This window comes from Peromyscus maniculatus, chromosome 3 (genome assembly GCF_049852395.1).
Source record: "Peromyscus maniculatus bairdii isolate BWxNUB_F1_BW_parent chromosome 3, HU_Pman_BW_mat_3.1, whole genome shotgun sequence".
Lineage (NCBI taxonomy): Eukaryota > Metazoa > Chordata > Mammalia > Rodentia > Cricetidae > Peromyscus > Peromyscus maniculatus.
Genome location: NC_134854.1, coordinates 93,584,170 through 93,607,444, shown reverse-complemented (window position 1 = coordinate 93,607,444; position 23,275 = coordinate 93,584,170). Strand labels below are relative to the sequence as shown.

General features: G+C 40.0%; 1 protein-coding gene across 7 annotated transcripts in view; it reads left to right on the top strand.

Annotated features, from left to right (window-relative positions):
• Kdm3a (lysine demethylase 3A) overlaps positions 1-23,275 on the top strand; it is a 43,515-nt gene that overhangs the window by 6,429 nt on the left and 13,811 nt on the right. For 5 of the 7 annotated variants that reach the window (XM_042273450.2, XM_042273449.2, XM_006991002.4 and 2 more), the window contains exons 3-12: positions 2,219-2,374; positions 3,574-3,684; positions 6,895-6,997; positions 7,604-7,728; positions 7,949-8,021; positions 8,122-8,210; positions 14,028-14,191; positions 15,206-15,720; positions 17,781-17,985; positions 21,759-21,973. In XM_042273450.2, coding sequence (XP_042129384.2) covers positions 2,219-2,374; positions 3,574-3,684; positions 6,895-6,997; positions 7,604-7,728; positions 7,949-8,021; positions 8,122-8,210; positions 14,028-14,191; positions 15,206-15,720; positions 17,781-17,985; positions 21,759-21,973 — 1,756 coding nt within the window. Of the gene's footprint in view, positions 1-2,218; positions 2,375-3,573; positions 3,685-6,894; positions 6,998-7,603; positions 7,729-7,948; positions 8,022-8,121; positions 8,211-11,389; positions 11,443-14,027; positions 14,192-15,205; positions 15,721-17,780; positions 17,986-21,758; positions 21,974-23,275 lie in introns of those variants that run through there. The other 2 variants (XM_076566913.1, XM_076566914.1) reach the window with 2 other exon arrangements.

The window sequence follows — 23,275 nt, the reverse complement described above, 5'->3', positions numbered from 1 at the left end:
TTAATCCCATCACTTGGGAGGCAGAGGCAGGCAAATCTCTTGAGTTTAAGGCTAGCCTGGTCTGTACAGCTGAGTTACAGGACAGCTAGAGCCATAAGACTCTGTCTTGAAAAAAAAAAAAAAGCCCAGAAATACTTCATAATTATTTTTAAATCTAAATTCATATTTTTATTTTGAAGCTAGTAAAATAAGATTCAAAGGATTAAATTTAAGTTTTAGACTTTTTAACCAGTGTATGTATTTTTTTCTTTTGAGTGTATGTGTGTGTCGTATGCAGGGGTGTGCACATGTGTGGTAGAGACCAGAGGTTGATGCTGAGTGTCTTGCTTATTGCTTTCCACCTTACTCTTTGAGATAGTGTCTCCCTGAGCCTGGAACTTACTGACTAAACAAGACTGGCCAGCAACAAACCTCCACATTGTCTGTTCCCAGCACTGGAGTGACAGGCATGTGCTGCCGTGCTCAGCTTTTTGTGGGTGCTAGAAATACGAAATTGTGTCCTCATGTTGTACATCAGACTCACCTACTTTATTATTATACATCATACAAAATGATGGGTTCTTAGCTAGGGTTCAGGTTAGCTGGTTTCCTATGTTGATTTTGTTCATGTAAAATCATTTTAATAAAACTTTGGAGCTGGAATTCAAGCTCACATCTCTAATTCTGTACTTTTGTTTATGTTATCCCTTTTATTACATTTCTGATACATAGAAAAAAGCTGTCAGTGAAAACTGCGTTAGGCTTCAGGCTGATGTGAACTGATTCTCTGGCTAGGAAACAGGAACATGGTGGACTTTGAACATGAGGCTGGAGTTATGTGCCCGTTTGGATGCTGGGAACCAAACCCCAGTCCTCTGTAAGAACAGCAAGTCCTCTTAACTGCTGAGCCATCTCTTGCCCACAGCCTGAGTGTAGACTAGGAAGGTTTAGGATTGGAGTTTACAGTATTGAGCTGGGAACTCATCACCTTTAAGTAGATAAGAGAAACGAGCCAGTTCAGAGAGAAAAGGTTGATTTATTCATTTAAATAACTTGGTTAATAATTAGAAATTGTGCGCCAGGGATACATGATGGTATGCAGAAGCAGACACAGACTTTTACGCATTAGACTTTATGTATCAGTCTTCCACAAATAGCAGCGGTGCGTGAGAGTTAGGAAGAATGGTAGATGTTTTCATTTCGTCCACAGGATGCTGACCTTCAAGGAAAGGATTCTCTAGCTTTTAGCAGATGAAGTGAGCTAGTAATCTGAACTGCTGAGGAGGAGTGGGAATCGTGAGCAGACTCCATAGATAAAAGATTAATCAATCCTTGAAACTCAAAATGAGGCTGGTTTGTAGGAGGAGAAATTTTAAATAAAAATAATTGATTCTTCTGCATTGGATATTAATTATTTTATTGAAACCTGTTGAAAAAGATTAAATATCTAGAATAAATGACTTAGAGAAATGGGGTGTTTTCAGTAATTTTATATAATTTAAGATCTTATGACTTGTGATCAATTCCTGACTCAGGGATACTAACAGACCTGCTTTGTGGTTATGTTTTGTTTTTTTTCCCCCGTTTTGCTTGTATGTTTTGTCATAATTTTCATGTAAGGAACTGTATGGGCTGTGGCTATAGCTCAGTGATAGAGCACTTGCCTGGATTCTTTCTCAGTACTGGAAATCATACAACAACAGGCCTTTAGAGATATGTCTATATTTCTTTATGGAGTAAAGAAGTTAACTTTAGGCTTCTAACTCTGAGGTGAATTTCCGAGGTTAGCTGGAAGGAATGTTGAAGAGAAGCCATATATATCAGGCTTTGTGCTAAGCTCTTCTGATAGTGGAGACCTCTGAAGGTAGGTTGTTGGGAGGAGTCATTTTAAACATGCTTTTAATGCTGACACTACAGGGTAGCACACTAAGTATTGGGTTTCAAATTCCTTGTAGTTCTCCAAAGACCACACTAATTAGCATATGTAAAACCCTTCTAGTTGGGGGTTCTCTGAGTTCTGGGACTTTCAGAGGTCTTCTTGAGGGCACTGACCCTAAGTGCTTTAGACTTGTATCCTAGGAGCCAGAGCTTGGTCCATGTGTGACTGTGGTTATCTGTCATTCATATTATAGCTGTGAAACGGGGATAGCATGCCCGGTAGAAACATCATGCATTCAAGTAGAATAATGAGAGCATAAAACTTCAGCATTTATAATTGAGTTTGCTTTACTGTGTTTAGGTGTGTGTAGAATTTGATGGGGAGTCTTGGAGGAAGAGAAGATGGATAGATGTCTACAGCCTTCTGAGGAGAGTGTTTTTAGTAGAGCATAACTTGGTTCTGGCGGAACGAAAATCACCTGAAATTCCTGAGCGAGTTATTCAATGGCCTGCAATAGTGAGTAAAACTTGTTTCATAAACTGACAAATAGAGAACATTTAATCTAACATTTTGGGTGAAACAAGGGAAATATAATGCCCCTTTGACCTTGAGGAAAACAGTTATAGTGCCATGTGTGTGACAAGATGGAAGAGTTAGAAAGGAACTCAGGATCTTCTGTCTACCCTGCTACAAGCTTTGTGGCTCTAGGCAGGTCCCATGACTTTTTAGGGCCTTATTTTCTTCACTTAGAAATAGAGGTGGAGATAATGTCAAGGTAACAAGTTAGAATATAGCAGACGTACATTCACACAGATCCTTCGGTTTGACCAGATGGTCAGCACTTGAAGAAAATTGGAATTTGCTGCTAACTTTTTTAAAAGTATGGTAAGTGCATTCTAACAAGCAGTGTTAACTGGACTCAGTGGGCATTTAAAGGACCTGAGGTGGTGGGTGGGGAGGGTGGGAAGAAAGAGCTCAAGATTCTGTAAACTCAGGCTTTTGCTTTACTCACATTGTAAGTATGGGGCAAAAGTGATCCAGCCAGGCGTGGTAGCACACTGCTTTAATCCCAGCACTTGGGAGGCAGAGCCTGGTCTGGTCTACAGAATGAATGCCAGGGCTGTTGGAGAAACCTGTCTTGAAAAACCAAAAACAACGACAAAAAAGTGATGTGTAGGTCTGGAGAGGACAGGCTAGATTTTATGGAGTACAAACTGGAGCTGGAAACAAGAAGAGTCATGTATGGAGTAGTTGGAAAAGCTGGGAAGCGGATGGAGAACTGGCAGATTGTGAAGGGTGCTAGCAAAAGTTTATATTCTGTCTCTAATTGAAAAGCCACTGTAGATGTTTGAGCAATATGGGGTTGTGGTTGTATTTCATCCTTTATTTTTTCCCAGCTGTTAAGAATTTTCTAAAAATATACCCTGTCTCTCAGAAAAACATGTACACTTTTTTTTTCCAACTTAAGTTTTTGGGAAATCATGGATCTGTAGACCTGTGTGTTAATAACTCCCAAATGTATATCTGGTTTAAATTACTGTGTTTAAATAAATGTTGTAATCTGGTGGCAGCACAAATGTTAGGAAATCCTTGTAGTAAATAAAAACTTAATGGCTTTGTCACGTTCTTCATGTGTGGAAAATTGCCCATTCCTGTTTCCAGAATGCTGTTGATAGCAATTACAGTGACATAACAGTTTTTTGTTTTGTTTTTAGATGTACAAATCTCTACTAGACAAAGCTGGCTTGGGATCCATAACTTCTGTTCGGTTCCTTGGAGATCAACAAAGTGTATTTGTTTCCAAAGACCTTTTGAAGCCTATACAGGTAAACCATAGGAACAGTATTTAACATACAAATAGAAGTTCTCTTAATGGGAGAAGTAAAACACTCTTAATTCATTGCCCTCATGCAGATACCTAATAGGGAAAAACTTACCAAAGTTAGTTGTTGGGTAGCATCTCTTAGTGTTAGCCTGTGGGTTTGTGCTGTCCCTTTTAAATTAAAAGGACAGCAGTATCACATTGATGTGTTGTGTGCTGTGGAAAAAGGTATGCGATATGAAATGATTTTTCAAAGTTACTATTTATATAGGTATACATACATGTAATCTTCATTCATGGGTCTTAGCTTGTGAGTTTTTGCCTTTTTGCTCAAATGTATTTATAACCCCCAATTGCTGCTTGTGGTGCATGGCCCTGTGGAGTTCTGCACAGAGCAACAATTTTCAGTTTTCCCAATGCCAGTCCCAGCTGAAGTCACACAGGGAGATTGTCTTCTGCCTTTTTCAGCTTTGATAGTGTGAAGAAATTTCATCGTGCATTTTAGTGATGCTTTTTTTTCTGTTCCATTTTCTCCCATCCCCTTTGCTTTTTTCTTTCTTTTCTTTCTTCCTTTTCATTTTCTTTCTTTTTTTTCCCTGTAATTTCATTGTTTTAAGTGCTGTCTGGTACAAGAAAGTAGTAAAGAAAGAAAGGTTACATTAGATACTAAGTTTCGTTCAGCCATGAGGTTCAGGGTTAATGGAATAGCAATATATATTAAGTGAGCCATCTGTCTCTGAGCAGATGTAGACATAATATAAAATTGTTGCATATTGATCAGCTGATGAAGTGTAGACTAGAGGTTCACCAAGTTGGTGTATATCTCCTCCTCAGAGCAGTTGTTCTGTGTTCCCTAGTTGAGTGTTGTTAGCGATTGTGTAGTATAGTCAGTTGTCAGTAGCTGCAGTAGTCACAGTGTGCATGCAATCAGTTTGCAAAACTCAGCTCTTCTTTACAACAGTTAAGCTCTTGGATCTTGCTCATAGGTGCTTGTTAAGAATTTTTTAGAAGGGCGGGATTGCTACCTTAAGAATAGTGTTGGCTTCATGATAACATTCATCTTTTAGATAGCATTTTATTAAGCTTTACTAAGCCCCCTTTCCACTTCTGCTTTGTGATTTGGAGACTCTTTGTTTCTGTGTCATGCAGAGTTAATTAGACATCTCCATTTGCTAACAGGCAATTTGGAATCAGTGGTCAACAGGATTGCTAGGCCTGTATTGGAAAGCCTAGAACACTGGTTTTCTCTCTACTTGTGTGTCACTTTCTTGTCCTGGAAAACAAGGCTGATAATGAATGTACTGTATAATGTTTCAGGTATTGGCAAGGGAATGTGCTTGCTCCTGAGTTAGTTTCTGATGCAGGTTACTTGTGTGTTAGGGAGGCTCAAGGCAAGGGATTTTTCCTGCTTTAAATGGAAGAATGACTTGCTATAAGTAAGGGTCAGGGAATTATCAGTGAAGTGGATGTTTACTTTCTGAGTAATAAGAGTAATTTTTACTTCTGGGCACTGTTTTCAGAGTTTGCATCTTTTATGTGCCCTACCTTTTCAGTGAAAGTAGAATTCTTAGTTCTGTTTCTTAAGACTAAAAAAATTGAGATTGAAGTTTTTATTCTCAGGAAAAATGCACTGTGGTTATCAGTGTGAATGTAATTACATAATGTTACTGTCAACATAATTAATTGAAGAATATAATGTGTATTTGTTACTTTGACTCAAGAACGGTCAAAGTTTATTTCTTTGTAGAAAGGCACTTTTCTGGCAAATTCCATGTTGAAGGCTGTGATTACCCTGTGGTATGCTTGCTCTAAAGAAATGTAGATTGCTCCTGAAAAATCCTTTGACATATGCAGAAGTTGGAATTGAAACTCTGTCTGCCTTGACATTGAATATGATAATTTGTGAGTAAGAAAAGGGTATCTGAACCCACTGACAGATTTGTTGGGCCCTAAAAACCCTCCTGAACAGACTAGAATTGGTCTGCTTCATTGGAGAGCCCTGTGGAGCTATCTTTGTTAGTACATTGTTTCATTTTGTAGTAGGAATTGGAGAATCATCTTAATTTTTTTCCCCCTGAAATTGTAAATAGCATGAAATTGTAAGTGCATGAAGTTAAAAACACCCACAGCTGAGTGTTTGGTGATTGAGTATTTATGGAGCTTCTGGGTTTTATCTGTTGTTACCTGGGTAAAGAGGAATGCAGGTTTTTCTAGTATGGTCTCTTACTCTGAGACTAGTGTTTCTAGTGGGAGACATGAGTGAGCCATGCTTGGCTACCAAGTCACAGAAAAGCCTCAGGGTTTGCTGCTGGAGGGCTCTCTGCTTAACACCTTTTTCTTTGCCCTGTTAGAAGTTGGCTTTGGCAGGTTACTCCTATTGACGGGACAGTTTCCGGATAAATTTGTCATAACTGGGTGTGCACACAAAACCAGGGGCTATGGAGCAGTGCCAAGACTGGAGCTCCCGCCAAGAACGAAGTGTCTCAGAACGGGCGTACTCTGAAGTCTCTCATTAACTCAGGCCGTCCTTCAGAGTTTCTCTCTGTCCCTCTACCTTCTATAACAAGAGAAGTGCATTTAGAATAGTAGTTAGATGAAGTGATTGATGCGAAATAAATTGTTTGATAAAACCAGTAATTTTGATGAACTGACTGTATGCATCTGACTTGTGTATTTTCTGGCTTTTCCCTTCCTTAACAGGATTTGGGATAGAGAATATTTTTATTTGGATTGGTCAGTTTGATTTGTGTATTATTCCCATAACCAAAATTATGTCATGTTGACTTCTAGAATACCTTTTGAAAATAAATTATTTTTGTGTTTGTATGAATGTATGCCATGTGTATTGGGTGCCCTTGGAGGCCAGAAAAGGGCATTGAGTCCCCTGGAGCTGCAGCTAACAGGCATCTGACATGGGTGCTGGGAACTAAACTTGTGTCCTCTGGAAGAGCAGCAAGTGCTTTTAACCCCTGAGCCATCTCTCCAGCCCAACCTGTAGTTCATCTCATGCTCCTGACGTGGGAGATTAACTTCAGTCTGCTGAATACTTGTGGCTGGTGGTTTGTGACTTTTAGATCCCTTCAGTTCACTAGAGTTGCAGTAGTTCATGCAATCAAATGATTAGTAGAAGCTGTCTTAACTAATCTAACTGAAGCAATTGAAACATCCAGCTCTTAACAGTCATAAACAACTCTTGCGGTCTTTGATTTTACAGGACGTAAACAGTCTTCGGCTTTCCCTTACTGATAATCAGACAGTCAGTAAAGAATTTCAAGCTTTGATTGTAAAACATTTGGATGAAAGCCATCTTTTACAAGGTGTGTAGATAATCTGTTGTTGACAGTTCATGTGTTAGCCAATGATGGACCTATAAGAAGCTAGGACTTAGACTTTCATTTATTCTTCATTGGAAGAAATATTTTTTGATGTTGGAAATGGGAAATTTTAATTCAAAAATTGAAAACAAATTCATTGTTTTCTATTTGGTACTAGGTGACCAATGGATTTTATTATGCTAAATAAATTTAGAGAGTTCAGAAGTGGCACTTACAGAATCAGCTATATTTTGACATAGATTTGCTGTATTTGGAATTTTTGTCATGAAGTTGATAAGACATTATCTGGTAATCTTCACCTTTCTGTTTACTGTTACTAGTTTCTCAGTCAGCTTCATAGCCATTAAGATTTTACTTTAGTTTTGTTTCTGTTTTGTTTTGTTTTGGCTTTTGCCTTAGCAGTTCTCTTCGGGGTTCCTGCGTTCGATTATTCTAAAACTACAGGGGACAGCTCACCTTTGGTGACTAGTGTGGTATTTCTTGATTCCATAGAATATAGTAATATAAAATATTGCCATTCTTAAGAGGGAGAATGCAATTGTTTTTCCTTCCTTTTTTTTTTTTTTATTTTTTTTTTTCCTTTTTAAGGCGACAAGAACCTTGTTGGATCAGAAGTAAAAATTTATAGCTTGGATCCATCTACTCAGTGGTTTTCAGCAACTGTTGTAAATGGAAACCCAACATCAAAAACTCTCCAAGTCAACTGTGAGGAGGTAAAAGCAGTGATAATTGATATCATCTTAGAGGGTAGGGTACCGTACAGAGCTGTGCTTGCTCTTGGTGTCAAACCCGTTCTTCTTTTTATTAAATGTTAGAAATAAAAAGTGTTAACAGTCATAAAAAGAAGTTATTTGTATGGTGTTAGTTGCATTAATTTCCAAGTATTGTTCTCAACATTTTAAAAATCTCCAGTCTAATTGTTTTATTTTTAAGATTCCAGCACTGAAAATTGTCGACCCTGCACTGATTCATGTTGAAGTTGTACACGATAACTTTGTGACATGTGGTAAGACACATTGATTAAAACCGTGCTTCTTCCTCCTCTTTCTTTCTCCTCACAGTAAGAGAAAGAAGGAATCCTACTTACCCACCGTTCTGTATTGTAGGTAATTCTACAAGAGTCGGAGCTGTAAAACGCAAGTCTTCTGAGAATAATGGAAGTTTGGTTTCTAAACAAGCAAAATCTTGCTCCGAGGTAACTGATTGATTTTTGTTACTGAAGCTTTGTTTAACTTTAACATTGTGTGGCTAGTCTTTAACAGTGATGAGCAGTTCCTCTGCTCCTCTGTGCTGTCTTGTCTGCTGCTGTTTTTAGTTCCAGGTCTTGGCCATAATTTCTATACTCAAGCAGATGGAGATAATATAAATTTCTGGTTCACTATTTTTGGGGGCTAACAGTTTCATTTTTTAGTTGTTTGGTGAAAATTCTCAGTGTGTGACACTATCATGGGAGGTGTTTCTGAAGGTAATTGAGTTGTATGATTAAATTGGAGACATGCCTGGCGTGAGTGAGAGAAAGGGAAGAACTTGAGGGTTGTGAGAAGAAGGTTGTCTGTTGAATAGGGTCCTCAGCCGTAGGAGAATGAGTAGGAGAATGATGATTCGCACTGGTCAGTTGTGATGAAGTATATGGATGGGTTACCTTTTTAGAATAAATGGCTGATTAATTTTGGCTCAGAAAAACTGGCTTTTAAAGATGCCACATGAGGTCAGTTGCTTTATTTAATTTTCTTCTTATATACTATTTGGGGCTGTTCATCCTTTCGTCTGTTGGATCTGTTACAGGACTAATAAATTGTACAATTTAGGGATCCAAATGAACGTGTGGTGATGAATAACTTTCCACATTATGATGCTTCAGGTTAGAGTTTAGAATTCAAAAATTCACTAGAATGATACCGAACAGACTGCTTACAACATTTAAGAGGGACACTTGACTATTAGGAGGTTAAGGCAAGGAAAAATAGCATGGAGAGAGAGTCAGAACTCTAGCTAGGGTTCTGTATCAAGTGCAGGGGAGATTATAGGATCAGGTAGATTCAAAGCAAGCACTTCACTATTGAAACCCAGGAGACTAGTTTGGAAGTCTAATGGCCTTTCCTGAACCTCTCGTCTATGTTAAGACAATAAGAACTTTGATACTTTGCCCAAAGTTACCTGAATCAAGGTAATTAGAGCTTTTTGTCTTCCCTGCAAATGTCTGGGCTTTGAACCTCTTTGGTTGAGGCTCATATTGTTCAGGAAAGAGTGTAGAGGTTGTTTTAGAAATGAATATTTTTTTTTCATTTAATTTCAAATATACCCATCCAGGAAACCAGAAAGATACTGTGTTTACTATGTGCTAGATATCTAGTCTTGAAGACTAAAAGGTATTCGGACTTCCTTCTTGAAGCGCCATTTATCTAAAGAGAAAGATAGACTCGCAGAGGTGCTTTCAAGCTCAAAGGGCATGTCCTGAGCAGGAGTTGTGCAGGCACCTCACAAGCAGCTCTCAGAAAGAGGGGAAGTAGTTCATCATGGCTGGCAGACAAGAGGCATGAGAAGAAAAGGAAGCACCTTCAGGGGCGGAAGGGATGCCCCAATTGGGTCTTGAATGTATGGTGTAATTTGGGAGGAAGTGACAGTGGAGACATGGGCACTGGTAATGTTGATGGCACTAGCTACTGTAAATGCATCTCAGGTGAGGTAACCTAAGAGGATCGCGTTAATTTGACTGAAGTGATGTGGTCAGCTGACCACATATAGTACTGGGTAGTTTCTCAGTGTAAGAAGGGTCTGAGCTGGTTAGAGCTCCTTAATCTAGGAGGACTTAATCTAGGAGCAGTAAGGCTTTTTTTTAAAGGGAGAAGTATTAAAGGACTACAAAGAGAAAACGAGTGCAGTGCATCTTAGTTAGAGTGAAGCTCCGAGAGGACCTTATCCTGCCAAGTCAGTCAGGGTTGTGAGGGAGAAGCTAAGGCAGAGTGAGTACAGCTGTGACCTGTCAGCTTTTGACTGGAGAGCATTGGTCAGTCTGTGATGGAAGTGAGGAGGCCGGTTGGCTGAGTGTCCCTGTCAGACGTGTGCTGAGCACGGGAGTTGCAGGTAGGGAAGGTCACGGAATGGGAATGGTGCACCTCGATTGGATGCTGGGATATTGTCCTGAGATGCTGACAGATTGGGGTCTGTAGAGACCTCTTGGGGGGGGGTGTCAGTTCTGAGGGTGGGAAGGGTTATTAAGCCAGGTAAAACTTATGTTTAAGGCTCTTGTAAAATGTACTGATACATAGTGATCCTCTGCTTGACTCACACCAGTAGGGAAGGAAGACTTAATTTGACTTTGATGAGCATGTCTGTATTATCTATTCATGCTTAGTAAGTTTGTGTGCTCTTGAACTGGTTGTTGGATATAGTAGAGACTATTTAAAAATTAAACCTCAAGTTTGGCCTGGAGAGAATAGATAGTTTGTTAACCTATACATGGAAAATGAGAAAGGACATTTCATATTTTAAAAATGTTATCAGACACAGTGGTGAACTTTTGTTGTCCCAGTTATTAGAAGTCTGAGGCAGGAGGATCACTTAAGTCTGGGTTATAGTGTGATATGTATGCTCATTGGTTATCCACCTTCAGTTTGTCATCAACATGGGTGACCTGGGAGCAGGAGGCTAACCAACATAGCAGCTTTAATTCTTCAACCACAGTCAGGCTATTCTAAAGGAAGTTGACAATAGTTGGTTTTTACCTGTGTACTGGAGGCTTTAGGGGTCTGGCACTATTCCTTCAAATTTTATGGTTAGTCTAGAAAAGTATAGTGAAGCAAAGAAATGGTAGCCGTTCCTCTAGGCTCCTTCCTCTTGCTCTTCCTTTTATGTATCACAGAGGCCTGGAGTTAGAATGTCTCTTTTGAAGCTCCTGTATCCTCCTTGATTCCTTGTGAATATTTTCCCGTATCAGTGTTCTTTAATATTCTGAGTGACTTTATAATTGAGGGAGTTTTGGAAACACTGGCCTGACCTAGCTTTTAGGAGAGCTGAACAGGTAAAGAAACAGAAAGCAGGCAGTTACTGTAAATGTCAGAGACAGGTGAGTACAGTAGCAGTTGGCACCGTTTCCCAAGTACATTGCACTGGCACAGGTTGACTTGTAGGGTGGCCTTTGGAAGACAGGAGTTTGGGATTAGGTAGGTGAGACATTTGGCTGTGGTGTGGTTAAGATAAACATGCTTGCCAGTGACATCTGTTCCTTGAAGGTCTTCTCTGCCTAGCAGACTATTCCTCAGAGTTATGATGCTGCTGGGTTAATTGGGAGAGTCTGCTGAGAAGTGCGAGCCAGCAGTGACCTTTTTAGAATACTGTCGTACACTCAATTATATTATCTCCGTCTGCTGGCAGGGAGGAACTATTGCCATGACTGGTATAGAAGACCTTCAGGGAAAACTCTTCAGGTAAGAAGAAACTTTGACCTTTGTCAAGTCAGAGGCCAGTGCAGAAGTGTGTGCGTGAAGATGGGTCTGGGGATCAGGAGTCCTGTCCCTGTTGAGTCTTAGGCAGGGTATGGAGAGGAATTCTTCAGATTCTTAAAGAAAACACAGTCTCGGTTAACGCTGATTCTGTCACAGTGACATAATCAAGAACATTTGTACAAGATTTTACTGCTTTATGAGCTTATCTCTAAAATTGATTTTCCTGTGTGCCAAGCACTGTAGTAAATGTTAACATCACCGTATAAATGGGAACAGTGGCTAAGCAATGTCGGGAACTAGATTTCAAACCAAGGTCTGACACCAGAATCCAGGGCGTTTACCCACTGTGCTACTGTTGTTACTTCTCCCCAAACCCTTTCCTTGATGAATCCCCATTGTAAAAACAGCAGAATCCTCCCTTTCCCTTCACTCTATCTCCCCTTCCAACGAATATTTACTGAGTGCTATGTGGGAGATAGTGACCTACCGTGGTGAGCATTACTGCTGCCTATCATTTCAGGTAACCTCTGACACTTAACCTATAGCTACTTAATATGAAGTGTTACTGTGTCATCCATCTGGTCATGCATATATCATCCCACCAGTGTTACTACTGATCATCTGCTTATGTCTGGCTTGATGAGTTCAGACAGGAGTGGCCTATACCCCTAAGTGTGCATTGTGCAACAGCCAAAGAAAAGATACTTTCCTAGTGTAACAGGTGCTATGGGAAAGGAAATGAGGCTGTGATGAAGCTAAGGAGGGGCTTCTAGAACACTGTTGCAGTGAGTAACCTGAGATTCTGAGGCATAGCAAGCACTTCAGCCAATTTAAGGGTAAGAAGTTGGGAGTAGCCAGCCACTGAAAACTGTAGACTGCAGGGACAGCAAGTACAAAGCCCAGACTGAAGAGGCTTCGGAAGAGTGTTGACAGAGAAGCCAGCTCATTTGGAGGAGCGTGGGCAGAAGAGTTCAGTGAGAGGGGCGACAGTTGGCAGGAGGCTGGACTGTGTGTGATTCTTGTAGGTAGGTAGTGGGGGATAGCCTTACTTGTGAGTGCTTTGTAAAGGTTAGTCTACTATGGGGTAGATCTGGGCAGAAGCATGAAGATTGGGATTAGCAAGAATGGAAGGAAGTCAGACTAGTCTGGGAGAAACAGTAGTGGAGTCATAAAAATGGAAAGATTCAATGGATACTTTGAAAATGGAGGCATGATTTATTGATCGGATGTGGGAAATGAGGAAGGTGGAAAGTTTCTTAAACAGATTGATGGATATTGTACAGAGTAAAAATAGATCCTACAGTTTACAATCTAAATTTTTAAGTCTGTTTTTAGAGTGTAATTTAAGGATTAAAGTATCAGTACATCAACTCTAGATGGATCCAAAGGAAGGGAGGTGACAGATGGAAGAAGTGTTGATAAAAGCAAACCTTGAATACGCATTTATAATGATGTGGTAATTCAGCTTTTGGAGACTAGTGATTTAATAAGTGGTTATCAAAACTAAGCCAGAATTTTGATAATTAAATTTTTCTTATTTCTGTTTTTTTTTTTTTAATTCTGTATTAGATATGTCTTTTCAAGGTTGCCTACTAGAGTAAATGCAAAAGTGATTCATGTGTAGATGGCATTTAACATGTTGGCAATTGTCGGGTTTTAAAAACTTGAGGAAAGTTGTGTGTCACAGTTTAGAGGTCATTAGAAGAACTGAAGACTTTAGGTTTGGGTTTGGTAAATAGCGGTCATGGCATACGACATTTCTCAGAAAGGCGTAGGACTGATGTACAGATGGAGTCCAGTGAAAACTGGTCAACTGACTGCACAGTCTACCATACAGAAGTTGTCTGGAGTTTATTTAGATGTTGTTGTTTGGTTTTTTCCTCATGGTAGGGAATTCTATTTCTGTAGCTAATATAAATACAAGGTGTGGATCTCTAATGTTTTTGTTTTTACAAAGGTAAAATTACATGGAAAGGGAAGGGGGAAAGATATCCCAGCTTTTTCCCATAGGCCAGTCATGAATTAATATTTTTTGCAGCTGGGGTGACCTTTGTGACTTGATGAGCCACATAAGAAAAGGAATCGTGTCCTCAGGCTTTATTGCATTGCCAAGGCTTATCGTGGTACCCAGTAGGTCCATTGCCTACAAGAGTCCTATGTGATCTGGTCTCCTGCCAATCTACGCAGTAAGTGCGTGGTGGGCACTTGAGTCATAGCCAGATGATTGCATGTGAAGCAGCAGCCATTGACGCTGTCACGTGAAAGTTCACCTCTATGCATTGCATTAATAAAACAATTGCCACATCTCTCTTCCTCACACAGTGGCAGAGTTCTAGAAAAGATCAGCTTGTAATCTTGTAGGATCACTTAAATTTTGTAAAAACTTTACAGCGACCATATAAGAGTTCTTGGTGTTTGATTTATCACTTGTTTATTATGCTGGTCTTTATTTGGCAATGGTTTTGTGCTTGCTTTGTATTAAACAAAGGAAATTATCTTTAATTTCATTAACATTATTTCCCACTAGGGATTTTGTATTTAATGTCTGTTGGTTTGGTATCTTTTAGGCCTCTCCCAGTGTGTGCCCAGTACAATCTGTTCCTACAACAGTTTTTAAGGAGATCCTGCTTGGCTGTACTGCAGCAACTCCTTCTAGCAAGGACCCAAGACAGCAAAATACTCCCCAGGCAGCCAACTCTCCACCTAACATTGGAGCAAAACTTCCTCAAGGGTGAGTGAGTAGTGCTTTGTTCAAGATGTTAGGGGAGATGGTTCAAGAGCACTTGTTGCTCTTCCAGAAGACTTGGGCTTTCTTCCCAGCACCATGTTCAGAACCATCCATCACTCCAATGCCCTCTTTCTGGCCTCCAAAGGCACCTGGCACACAGGTGGTGCACATACAGACATTCAGTCAGTCAAAACACACATAAAATGAATCAATCAAATAAAAGTAATACATTGTATAAATGTATGGTAATTTCAAGGAATAAAAATATTTTTAAAAACGTAGGAGAAATAGTGAATAATTTCCATGTACAAGCAAGAAATGAGATTGTCCTGTTGCTTTGGGTTCTAGCCACTCATGGTGGCTTGTTATTCTTAGGAGAACAAGAGTGTCGTGCTGCTGGTGGTATGTAGTAGTGTCGTTTATATCTTGTATTTGAAGGAATTTCTGATATTTCTAATATACATACATACTTTAAAGTTTTTATCTTGATACATCTTCCAGCTGTAAGATTGAGTTTTCAAGTTTTAGTAAGCAAGAACACTAGTTTTCTCTTTCAAATTTAAATAAAAAAATTTGTTTATTATATAAGAGACATCAGCACAGGTTTTTCTGAAATAGAAAAAGAAGAGATTTGGTATTTGGCGTTGTGGAGACTTTTAATTCGACACATTAAAAACTCCTGAGTTTTTTAACTCAGTATATGTATATATTTTCCGTTTGTTTTGAGGGAAAGCTGAGGTTCATTATGCTTTACGAAGCAGAAGTGGCTTGAGCAGTTAGTGTCAGGAGAGTATGCTCGGAGCATTTAGGATTGCATTTTTCTGAGTGTGTAAGGCACTTTTCCAGAGCCATGGATGGATTGTTCTCCACTCCAGCTCACAGAAACCTATCCAAAAGTTTCTACCATAACAGTTTTCTTTTTTCTTTCTTGCTGGTTGCCATAGCAAACTGAATTATTTTAGGATGATCAGCGATAAGAAAGGCCAGGATGCTACTTTTCCCTATTACGTTTTTCAGATGTCATAAGCAGAGTTTACCAGAAGAACTTTCTTCTTGTCTAAACACACAACCTGAAGTACTGAGAACAAAACCGGATGTCTGCAAAGCAGGATTGCTTTCTTCAAAATCTTCTCAGGTTGGGGCTGGAGACTTGAAAATTCTGAGTGAGCCCAAAGGTAGCTGTGTCCAGCCTAAAACAAGCACTGATGAGGAGAGCAGACTGGAATCTGCTCTACAACCAGTCACTGGCCTTCCTCCAAGGGAATGCTTTCCTGCAAAGGCTTCTTCTAAGGCAGAACCGGACGTTGCCCCGACTCCTGAACTGCAGAAACACCTAGAGCATGCAGCGTCCACATCCGATGATCTTTCAGAGAAGCCTGGAGTGAAAGCAGGTGTCAGTAGCCTTAATAGTTGTGTAGAAAAGAAGATCGAACCTTCAAGTGTAGGGTGCCAATCACAGAATTTAAAGGAAACATCAGTAAAAGTTGATAATGAAAGCTGTTGTACAAGAAGCGGTAATAAAACCCAGACTTGTAAGTGTTTTAAAATCTTCTTGGCAAATGTTATGTTTCTTTCCCTGTGAATGATAGTAGAAACAGATTCAAAGAAGCCATGTTATAGAAATGAATTCATTTTACCCAGTGGGTTAGTATAAGTTTCTAGTAACACTTAATGCTGCAAGGACTTCATTACATGCATTTATCCTATGACTTAAAATGGGTCAGATGGTTCCTAATTTTTGATTGTAAGAAAATCCTGTTTGAAGCAAAATCTAAAGTGATCTGGTGATTACTTTGTCTTCAGACTATTGGTGTCTTTGTAGCATCCAGGTTGGGGTGGGAGAAGTTGGGCTTTGTGCTCATACCAGGTAGTTCATACATGTGTGTGTGTGCACGCACGCGCTTTCTCCCTTTCTTACCTTTCCCCCATCTCGGACATGGGTGGAAACACTGAGCACAGTTGTTAAGGGTAGGTCTTGGTAGACTCAGTTTTCAAACCAAATGCTTATGCAGAGAAGATAGTACACCATGGTTCATACTTACAAGTTGAACATTCCTAATCCAGTTCATAAATGTTTTAAAATCAGAAACTGAGCACTAACAAGACCCACAGAAGAGGAAAATTCCATTCTTGACATCATGTGATGGAATTGTAGTAACAGGATGGGCACACTAAGAAACGTAAATGAATTGTATATGCAACAGTCCCAATTTAAAAAACAAAGCAGTAGATTGACAGCACTTGAGGTCTTAGGCCTTTTGGATAAGGATTACTCAACTTGTGCTGCCCGTCCATTCTATGAGGGCGGTCATCAGAAGGACTGTTACTGTGATTAGGACATTGAAGAAGCTAAGCCTGTGAGAAGGTGCAGAGCTATTACAAGAAGGTAACCTGCATTATCAGTATATGAAACAACGAGTGTGGGTTTTATAAAGTTGTTTAAAACCCTAGTACAAAACCTCTCTTCAGAAAAAACCAAACCAAACCATTGTGTCAGTGAGATGGCTCAGTTGAGTAATCGTATCTGCTGCCGAGCGTGCCCTGCGTTTAGTCCTGAGAAACCACATGGTGGAAGGAGAGAATAATTCCCTCAGCTTGTCTTGAACTTTCTGTATAAAGTGTGCTATGAGTGCATAGACAACCAAACCACACTAGTGTGATGATAGCAGGTTAAGTTGGCTTGTGAATCTTTTTAGTATAGCTCTGGAAAAATAGAAATAAACGTTTAGGGATTCTTTCAACCCAGCTCCATCATTCTTGAGGTTCAAGTTGATAAAACAGCTAGTTTGCTTAAAATTAATTACATAAAATTCATACCGTTTTAGGAGTTATATAACTCCCAAGAGAAAGTGAATATTCATAACCACATATTCTATTTATTCTTTTTGAGTCATCAGCTCTCACAGCTAGCTTTTGAAGCAAGTCATTTTAGTTTCTGTGAAGAGGGAATGAAAATCGTAGTTGAGTAAACACATGGCAGGTATCTGAGTGAGCGCTGTAGTCCAGCATTATCTCACTGTGCTGTGCAGCTGCCCCTTATCTGGACGAGCACATGTTGCCATCGATGTGGGTCACCAGCCCATCAGGATCTCTGGGTTGTGCCCACTACAGTTGCCTGTGGACACAAAGACTCTGGAGGAGGACTCTGTTCCCTTGCTCCATTTAGGGACTGCAGAGAAAAATAGTTTTCTTTTGAGCATGAAAATGGAGGTGCTGGCCTGGGTGGGTGTAACCCGCTCTGCCATGACTGCACCAGGTCTGATTTAGAGGAGGTCTTCTTGCTAGCCCCTCGTTCTCATCTAGCATTGGGAAGACACAGATATACTGACTCACACTTGTGAGTCTGGCTGTTGAATTTGGTGGTTTAGGTTGCCAAAATGGTTTTTTCTTTGTTTGTTTGTTTTTAACAAAGAGCAAAACTTTGCTAGCTGTTCCTTAAATTATCTTCTTTTAGAAGAAATTTTAGCTGAAATAAAAATGGAGAAGAATACGCTTTCTTTAGGAATGTTGACTTTTTTATTAGAATTCAGTCAAATGGTTGGTGTTCTCTTCAGAAACTTGATGTTTCATTTCCTTTCTCTTCTTTTCCTAGCCCCAGCCCGGAAGTCAGTTTTGACAGACCCTGATAAACTCAGAAAGCTACAGCAGAGCGGAGAGGCCTTTGTTCAGGATGACTCCTGTGTGAACATCGTGGCACAGCTGCCCAAGTGCCGCGAGTGTCGATTAGACAGCCTGCGCAAGGATAAGGACCAGCAGAAGGACTCGCCTGTCTTCTGTCGCTTTTTTCACTTCAGGAGGTAAGGAAAGGCTCAGGTGATCTGGGCTCTGTTTGCATACCTTTTCTTCCTGTCAACAGGAAATCTAGAATGTAGAAATTACTATGTGTTTGGCAATCTAGAACTTAACTGTGTATTATTCTTTTATACCTTTTTTCGTATATTCCAGGCTGGACTCAGATTCCCTGTATAACTAAGGATGACCTTAAACTCCTAATCCTTCTCCCTCCATTTCTAGAGTGCTGGGATTTACAGGCATGCAGAAACCATGCTTGGTTTATGTGGTGCTGGGGATGGAAGTAACCCCAGTACATGCTAAACACTACCAACTGAGCTAAATCCCAGCCCTCAGTTTATAAATCTATATCTATATATCTATATCTATCTATATCTATATAATCTATCTATCTATCTATCTATCTATCTATCTATCTATCTATCTATCTATCTATTAATCAAAAACAAAACAGCAAAAACCCACATTACAAATTCTTTTCAGATAATTGTCATAAAAAATGCAGAAGTTTCTGGAAAATCACTATAGGTAACCTCCTTACAGTGCATTTTTAGTGCTTGGTCAGAAAGTTTGTTTGGGTCCTCCTAACCAAGTTGGTGTATTGCATAAACTGTTGAATCTTTACCAAATCATAAGAAGGAATATTTTGATCATATATCATCATATGCAAATATTTTGGAATTCTGCATTATATCCATTAGAACTTTAAATTAGAGTGGTTGTCTCCAGTGGTCATCCCCGGGCCCACATCTGCTTTGAAGGCATATCTAGCAGGAGCATTGCTGGGTTAGCTGAGTGTTAGGACTGTTCTGCCAAGCTGCTCTGCAGGAAGGGTACACCAGTGTGTAGGCGTACTGGCAGATCAAGCGTGTCTGTCTGTTCCTCTGCCAAGATGGAGAGGCATGTGAATAATTTCTTGTGTTCATTTTTTTTTCTTGCATTTAAATTTGTTCACATTATGTAGTTTGTTGATTTTTCTTTTTGAGTGTTACCCCTATTCTGTTCCACGCCTATTTAAATCAGATGAACAGTTATTAATCATTTGTCAGGTAGTACTAGAGTAAAATAAAGTGAAACCTAGAGTGACCAAAAGAACTTAATCATTAATAAGCTGATGTTTTAAAAGTAGACAAATAAAATTGCTGTTTCTTTTCCTAAACCAGTATGTTAATGATGCTCCCCTCCTTCAGATTGTTCACAATTAAAAAATAGTTTACAGAATTTTACTGTAGTGACGTAGATAACATCAATGTTTAACCGCTCAGCAGCTATATATAATTTAGTATTAAAGCCCTCTTAGCCTTTAAATTCTTAGTCACCACTTCTGATTGATGTCTTACTCTACCAGTGGAATTATCTCACTTCTCTCATTAGCATATACACACTGTACAAGAGCATGAGGTGAGTTTATGGTGACCTTTTCATACGTGTGAAATAGACTCTGTTCATCTCCAGATTGCTCCCTTGCATCGCCTTCTTTGATCCCTCCCACTTCACAGATAACCCCTCTTCTGCTTTGATGTCTTTTTTTTTTTTCTTTTCAAAGTTAGGTTCTGCATATAAGAGAACCTATGGTGGTTTTCTTTTTAATGCTTACAATTTTATAGACAAACTTACGTATTTCTACTGTACTATTTAAAAGTTAGATTCATTTTATTTAAATCCCTTTGTCCAGAGTGAAACAACTTTGTTTCTGTTGTTGAGACATGAATGAATGATGTTCTGGGTGTAAATGAAAGTTAGGTAGGACAGTTTCTCATTTGTGATATTTTTCATGTTCAGCTAGTTTTCATTATAAACAAGTGTGTCTTTGTCTCTTTCTGTTGTCTTTGTCTTGTAATCTAATCGAAAATAGAATTTTAAATGTAAGTTGAAAAGTTACTGCTGAGCTGGACTAAGCGTACAGGTCGTGTAGACCACTTTAGAGGTCTTACTGTGGTCTGGGAAAATGGTGTTCAAGTACCATTGCATATAGCGTGTGCAAGGAGCTTTCACACTGGCTTATGTAGTCAATTGGGGGCATTTCAGACACTCGCTTGCCCCATTTGCTTCCGAGTCATTGCACAACTGTGGTAATGTGTGTAGCATTTAGAGCTGCTGTCATGTGCACATGATGCATTTCTGAATGACCCCTGGCCCAGAAGAGCTTCTTGATAAAGTTAGTTAGAATCTACTTCCTCTCAGAATTGTTTCTTTTCCAAATAAGTGTGTTAAGATGTACATACATTTGTAGTTCCATATATTTTGGAGAAACCACAAAATGTTTTTTGTTTTCTTTTTGTTTTTTATGCTGGTGTTTGAACCTAGAACTTCATGTGCTAATGAGCAAGTACTCAACCAGTGAGCTACATCCCTAACCCAATCTTTACTCTTTCATAATTTAGAGCTGTGCTCACTAAGTTGTGCAGGCTGGCCTTGTACTCGCTCTAGCTAAGTCAGGACCTGAACTTGTGATTTTCCTGCCTCAGCCTAAATGCTGGATTTAAGAGGTGTGTATCCACATCTAGGTGTTGTGGCTGTTTCTGGTTTGGACTCTTTGTCTATTTGCATCTCCTTTGGTTAAATGGAAATCATTTTGCATTTGCTATACAGCTCCCAGGGACTTGTCTTTTATTTACTCTATACTCTTGAAGAGGGGAGTGTGTGTGTGTGTGTGTGTGTGTGTGTGTGTGTGTGTGTGTGTGTGTGTGTGTGTGTGAAAATACTGGCTGCATTGTGACATTTTCATACACTGGTATTGGCGTTCCTTGACAAGTGGATCTTCTGAAACTTACTTGTGTCTCTCATAGACTCACAGAATAGTTAATCAGTGCCCAGCAGAGAGATTGAAGTCCCTCAGCAAAATGATAAAGGCTGTCAGTATTCGACCCTAATAGACCCTTCAAGCTCTTGATCTTGACATTCGCAAGTAAAACCTTAATTAATCCCTTGTTAACCATTCTCTTGTTGTACCTGTCTTTCTTGCTTCTACAGAATATTTTGCTGAATTTAGCTGTCTCCCTTTTTTTACAAGGCAAGCTTAGTTACTACTGTCTCTACCTGAAGTCAGCTTTCTTTACATTAGCCCTGCCAAACTCAGAGTCAGCACTTTCTCCTGTGACTGTCATGATGTTTATCATATTCTGTGTCACTATGTGTTTATGTCAACTTCTTAATGCTTCCAGCTACAAGTAAAATGTCAGGTTTAAAAAAGATTCAAAGCTAATCCATAGCTTCTGGTGTTCTGCCTTCCAGTGTACTTCTTAGGTTCTGAGTTCCAGCTTCATGTTTCCTTTGAATAGTTCCGGAAGTTCCCACTGTAATACACCTCTAGGGTGCATGTGGACAGCAGACACCCTCAGATGTGCGTGGTCACAGCTTCAGAGGTGTCACAGAGCTGAGCATCAGTCTAGACGCAGTTTTCTCCTCTCTCGCTGGGTGTTGGTTGTTGGTTCACTTCTTTTTATTTGTTACTACTGTCTTTGCTGCTAAAATCCAAGTCTAGTGGTAGAGATTGTCTCTGGAGACTATAGGATAACTTGGATTGATTTCAAAATAGACATTTCTCTGACATGCCTTATTTGTCTTTTAGGAGAAAAACATTATTATTATTATTATTACTACTATATTTTACTTTTACTTTAAAACGTCTTCTCGAGTCACTAGCACGTAATCGGCTGTCATTAGCCATGAAGAGTAGAGAAGACCGGGAGGGGCTTTGTTAAAGGTTGAAATGAATAGGTTTATGTAGTAGGTCGGTCCAAGTTGTAACCCCATCTTGTGTGTACCCCACTTCTAGGTTACAGTTCAACAAGCACGGTGTGCTGCGGGTAGAAGGCTTCCTGACACCAAACAAGTACGACAGCGAGGCCATCGGCCTGTGGCTGCCTCTGACTAGAAATGTCGTGGGGACTGACTTGGACACAGCAAAGTATATCCTGGCCAACATCGGGGACCACTTCTGTCAGATGGTCATTTCTGAGAAGGAAGCCATGTCAACTATTGAGCCTCACAGTAAGAACATCTCTTAGGGGGTAGGATGTTTGAGTCTAACTTGACTTTTGTTTCTTCATGACACCCAATCCCAGTTGCCCCGATCACATTTTCACCAGGAGGCTGGGTGGATGCTATAGTGAGGTTGCACTTTTCCTTGTGTAGCAGGTTTCTTCTGAGCTGTGCTGTCTGGGCTTGGTGTACGACAGTTAGCAAAGGAAGAGCATTCCGTTTTTGTTTTGAAAGGCCAGTGTGAGGTGGTAGTGGCATTTGCACAGCCTCACCAGATGTGTAAACTCACCAGAAGAAGGTGAGACTTCAGATTGGTTACAGACGAGAGTCTTAATTCACAGTACAGTTTAAAAACAGTAAGAGTGGACAGGCATACCCTAAGCCTTCCCGATTCCCACTGTGCGGGGCTGGGTCCCTTAGAGACCTGGGTGTGAGAGTGGAAGCAGCTTCGACGGAGACAGTTGTCCCCACATCAAGATCGGAAGGGACAGCTGCTAGCTCAGTGTGTGACCATACCCCCTCCACTCTTCAAGAGCACTGGTCCACTAGTGCAGTCCAGTACGCTGTGGGGTCAGTGTTGGGGACATACAAGAACTGGATCTCCCCTGGTCACCTCAAGGTGTAGGATGTCTGGAAGGATAACTCCCCCCCCCCTTCTGCATAGTCTGGAGAAATGAGGTGAGGTATCAAGCCAAAAGCACCATGTCTTATAAGTTTCATGATTTCTTTGATCTTTTTTTCTCTCCCAAGTGACTGAAAGACAACAGTAGTGTCTACCATTTTGGATTTTGAATAACCCAGTGTGTTTGAATGGCAGTGTCTATCCATTCTCAGAATTTTGCTTGTACTTGCCATAAACAAACTGAAGCTAGCTTCAGCACAAAATACTAGATTGTTTTATTTTTCAGGACTTTGAAAAAGATTTATATATTTTTACTTTATGTGTATAAGTGGCTTTGCCTCCATTTATTTGAATGAACTGTGTGTGTGCACGCTTGGTGCTCAGGAAGGCCAAGAGATCCTCTGGAACTGTAGATAAAGATGTTATAAACCACCTAAGGTCCTCTACAAGAGCAGAAAGTGCTCTTAACTGTTGAGCCATCTCTGTAGGCCTGTTCCTTAGATTTAGGGAATAGGATCCAGAAGTGTGCCTGGGGATCAGGAGCTCCTGGGCCTGTTGGAGTTATTCTGAAGGAAGGAGCAGCTTTAGAATTAGGTTTCTGTCTGTGTGTTCAGAAGTCAGAGGTCTTGTTACACTTTTTCTCTTGCTCTGCATAGGATAAGTTTCTCATGTGCACTTTTTCTCTGTGC